At 47.3% G+C, this 5,000-nt stretch overlaps 1 protein-coding gene across 1 annotated transcript in view; it reads left to right on the top strand.

The window, feature by feature from the left end:
- Positions 1-4,158: 4,158 nt before the first annotated feature.
- Positions 4,159-5,000, top strand: part of EMH_0037590 (uncharacterized protein) — a gene marked incomplete at both ends in the record, with an annotated part of 2,930 nt that continues 2,088 nt past the window's right edge. Inside the window, one exon of the mRNA XM_013495192.1 lies at positions 4,159-5,000. Within this exon, the coding sequence (XP_013350646.1) occupies positions 4,159-5,000 (842 nt within the window).

The following is a 5,000-nucleotide window of genomic DNA, read 5'->3' as shown; positions in this document are numbered from 1 at the left end:
AGATATACTTATATATATCGCTGCTGTATATATATATATAGATATATATATATATAGATATATATATATATATATTTATATATATATTTCAATCGAGGCCAAAAGAAAAGGAAAAAAGATACAGCAACTACAGATATTCAAACGAAGAGAAAAGAATAAAATAAAATAAAATAAAATAAAATAAAATAAAATAAAAGTAAAGACAAACAGCTCTGCATGCTCCCAACAAAAGGCAAAAGAAAACAAGAAAAACAGAGGCGGAGTAAATAAAGTAATAAACCGAAGATAGGAGAGATATAGAGGTAAATAGAAAAAAAAGAAAACAAACGAAACAAAGACAAAGCTAATAAAAACCTTTCAAGGGTTTAGGGTTTATGGCTGCAACTGCAGAGCTAAACCCTAAACCCTAAACCCTAAACCCTAAAAAAAAAAAAAAAAAGAGAAAAAAAGCATAAAGTCTTGGTGATACAGCTTTTGTTGTAGATGGAGTTGAATGTACACCATCTCCTCCTCTGTTGATTTGTTTAGCCCTTCTAGACTGAAATATAAACAATAAAATAAATAAAAAACAAAAAAAATTAAAAAAAAAGATTGCATGCTTACTTCTGGCTTGGTTGAGCCTCCTGGGGTGTATGTACACTGCAAGAAAGGGAGAACGCCGCGGCTTAGCGGGCGTTTGGTTGTTTATTGAATTAATTAAAACTTAAATTAATAAAAATAACAAATAAATATAAACAAAACAAAAACAGAAAAAAGAAACAATACACACAACCCCACACAGCCCCCTCCATCCTCTCTGCTGCATGCACACATCCTATCCCTCAGCAGACCTCGGTTTATTTATTTATTCTATTTATTAATTTATTTTTTTTTTAAAAAAATATTTATTAAAATATAAATTATAAAATATTTTCTCCAACACACACCGCATCACCTCATCCTCCTACCCAGGCGAGCAACCCCTTTCTCTACACACGGGAGTATACTACTTTTACTTTATTATTTCCTCTTTTATTTATTTATTATTTATTTATTTTATGTTTATGTATTGTTTATTTATTTTTCATTTATTATTATACAAGGAGAAGCAGAAGTTTACTCTACACAGTCCGGCGGTGTTCTAGCCTAGCAGTGATATCGAGGCCGATCATAAGAAACCCTAAACCCTAAACCCTAAACCCTAAACCCTCAAACGACTAAAATACAAAGTCAAAGACAAACCGCCGATGACTCCCCACCAGCTTTGCCTGCAGTCCCCAGGCGTCCTGAGGAGAGCAGCACGAGCATAAGAGAAGAACTCGTTTTCATTCGGAGACGATCGTGTGAGGTCCAGTAGAGGCAATGAATTTTTATTTTATTTTTTTTAATAAAATAAAATAAAAGTTCAAGAGAAAGCAGCTGATGAAACCCCCTTCAGTCCTCAGGCATCCTGGGCACCCCAGCACAAAAGACCTGGGGGGACGCCAGGGGAGAAGCGGGGCTGTATTGAGTTGCAGAGCAACCCGCTTAACCTCCTGCTGCAAGAGATACCTTCTAGCATGCACGAACAAATCCTCGTTTTTGCATGCGCTCGTACTGTAGACATCTACCCCGCATGCAAGGGGAAGTACACGCACCAACATCAGAGAGGCCGTGATACTTCAGCCCCGCCCACGTCGTCCACGCAGGGGGCGCTCTGGCGTACACCTGTGGCTGCCCCGCGGGGGATGGGAGCACACAAGGATATGGGAGAGGTTTTGGTAGGCGAAAGAGCCAAAAACATCTGAAAGAGAAAGCGGCATCAGCTGATGCTGCTGCGTGTGGCTGCTGCTGGCTCCTACCAACACCACCCCTATACAGGGCGGCTTACTGAGATGGATGATGGCTGCATGCACAACACTATCTTTCTCTTGTCTATAATAGAGAGTAGCTTTTATATCGGGAAATTCCAACCGAACGAAGGTGTTGCGGTGAGCCCCAGCTGGCACCCAACATCCACCGAGGCTCCAGCGTCGCTATACTCCAAAGCCGGGGAGCCACCCCTGAAATATGAAAAAAGAGCGTCACGGCGGCGAGGACCTGATCTAGCCATAGGTAGACGAAGGGGCGCAAGCAACCCGCAGGGGGAGAGCCCGTAGCCTCGGAGAGCACGTTGATTCAAGAAAGGGGTCCGCTCTACCCACGAGACAACGGCGGTGACAGAACAAATACTCAACAGGGGTGTAAGCGCCACAGCTTTGTTACGCCTAGTAGGACAGGGGAAAAGATGTAGTCGACATTGCTGAGTCAACGAGTGCTCGCAGTCCTTCCGGAGGTGTCGCTTCGCGCGGTCAGTCCTCATAGCCCACCAGAGGCGCCTGTTGCCTGGCCATCTATCGTAATATTACGGCTTTCTGTTGCTTCTTGCCGCGTTTATACGCATGCATAGGGGCTCAAATTCCTTCGTTCAAGGTGCGGATATTCACCAAAATGGTGGATGGAGGCGAGATCCATCAGGTGGTTAAGTACCCGCACTGGGGCGAAATCGAGAGAATGTATCTCAACGCAGCGAGATGAGCCCGGGAGTTACTCCGTCACTGCCAATGAGAACACTTTCATCTCTTTCATGTTTTTTTGCTGAGTCCCCTACTACGCTGTATGGACACCTGCCTGTCTGCATCGAGTATAATATTTTGCTTTGGCGGCGGCTCTACGCAGCCGCCTCATTTGAATTTCAACGTCGGCGTAGGAAAAGGGCTGCTTACTCGGGCGGGCGGGAGAGAGCGCCAGAGGGGCGACGGGGGGGCCCCGTTTCTCGCAGCGTCACCGGGTCAGGGGGAACTGCAACACAAATAAGATGCATCTGCAGATGCTGGTGGTTCTGTTTCTTTTAGTGTTTTTATGTTTTTCCCGTTTGAGGTTTCTGAACTCTCCCGCCTTCTCCTGGAGTCTGGTACCTCTACTCACTCCTTCTCGGGCGGCCAAACACATGCATTCGTGCGTCGTTTGCAAGAGAGCGGGAAACTAAGTTGAATGTATCAACGTCAGAAAGGCTATGCTGCATCTGTTTCATCACAGCCTCATTTCTCATATTAGCTACTGGGTGCTACCGATTGCCTGCAGTCTTAGTGGATGCAGAAAGGGGGATCGGGTGCGCCTGCACCCGGGAGTGAATTGCATGCGTGCTGCAGCTGAAGAGAAAGCCCCTTCTCTCCCGGCCCGCCCAGGGGCCTTGCATCACTAAGCCTAGGATGCCTGCAGAGTAGGTGTAGGAGAATCGGGGGCTCTCAGTTGCTGTTGCTGAATTGTTGTTTTAATTATTTTGAGTCTGTTGCAGCTCACGAGGGTTTGAGGAACACTGTAACACTTTCAGGAGATTTGAGGGTTTAGGGTTTAGGAATTAGGGTTTATGTTTGAGGAATTAAGGTTTAGGTTTTTAGGGTTTAGGGTGTATGGATACTGCTCTGCATCATCCCCCTCGCCTCTCCCCCGCTGCAGGCACAGCAGCAAAGTTTGTAATATAAAAAAAAAAATATTACAGAGAATTTCTCTGTAATATATAACTGCAGCTTCTACTGCCACTGTATGTTTTTTTTTTTTTCTCTGACTCTAAGGCTGCATAATATAAGAAGTAAAAGAATATGTATTTATATAAAGAAATAATATTTGTTTATCTATTTATCTGTGTATAAATAAATAAATGTATTATCATATAATATATAATAATAAATATTTTTTATACTTTTATTTTTTTTTTTTTTTTTAGGGTTCAGGTAGGTCTTGGGGGCCCCCCACCCCACCGGGGGGCCCCCCCTGCTGCCGACGCTGCAGCAGCGATGAGATAAAGCGGCGAATATAAATAAAAATATATTCTAAATATTATTTTTTCTCTGAAATAAATAATTTAATTTTGGTTTTTTATTTGTTTTTCTTTTATTATATCTCCTTTCCCTCCTTCTTTCTCCTCTGGGGCCCCCCCTCACCACCCCACCATCCCCCCATCACTGGGGCCCCCTTTCTCTCGCCTGTGTGTTCTGTGTGTTGTTTTTTTTTGTTTATTTTTCTGTTTAATTTATTTTTACTGGACGTGGTGTCTGTACACTCCATTTATTTCTCTCTTTCTCCCCCCGCTCTGGCCCCCTGCTGCAGCCAGCTGCCCCCCCCCCCCCNCCCCCCCCCTCTCTGCTGCTGCACACCACCATGCAGGGGCCCCCAGCCTCCAAGCGGCTCAGGGCCCCCTCACCCTCTCCCGAAGGTTCCCCAAAGCGTCGCCGCAGCAACCAGGGGCCCCCAGACCCTGCCGGGGCCCCCCCCTGTCCTGCTGAGGGGGCCCCAGCCCCTATTGAGGAGCCTCAGGGGTCTACTGGGGGCCCCCTAGGGTCTAGCAACGAGTGTACAGAGAGCACTTCTGCTGCTGCTGCTGCTGCTGCTGCTGCTAGGGGGCCCCCCGATGATGCCGAGGCCCCCCCTCCCTTTTCTCAGATGCTGCAGCAGAGGTTTTCTTCAGGGCAGTATCTGCTGCCGCTGCTGCAGCACGTGCTGCGGCAGCGGCTGCGAGCTGCGTTGAGGGGGGAGCTGCATACCATATCTATGGGGGCCCCCAAGGGGCCCCCCAAGCAGCCAAGCGGGTTCAAACCCTCACCAGCAGTTGAGTCGTTGCTGAGGAATGAGAGTTCTGCTGCTGCTTCTTTCCGCGCGCGTAACACGAGCAGCAGCAGCAGCAGCAGCAGCGACAGCAGCAGCAGCAGCAGGAGCATCAGCAACGCCTCTGTTGAGGCTGTAGCTGGGGCCCTCGCAGCAAAACTTATGTGCTGCTTGCTGCTGAAGGAGAAGAGCAGCGTGCTGCTGATGGGGCCCCGTGGCTCTGGCGCTACGACAGCAGTTGAGTGTGCGTTGCGTTTCGTGCAGCAGCAGGTGCAGCAGCAGCAGCAGCAGCAGCAGCAGCAGCAGCAGCAGCAGCTGCGCCGCTTGTTGGTGGTGCGTGTGAACTGCTCTCTCTATAACAACGACACCGCCATACTGCAGGCTATTGTGCGTCGTTT

Source organism: Eimeria mitis, genomic scaffold (genome assembly GCF_000499745.2).
Source record: "Eimeria mitis Houghton genomic scaffold, Emh_scaff1466, whole genome shotgun sequence".
Lineage (NCBI taxonomy): Eukaryota > Apicomplexa > Conoidasida > Eucoccidiorida > Eimeriidae > Eimeria > Eimeria mitis.
The sequence above is the reverse complement of the archived record's forward strand: the minus strand, read 5'-3'. Positions and strand labels throughout refer to the sequence as shown.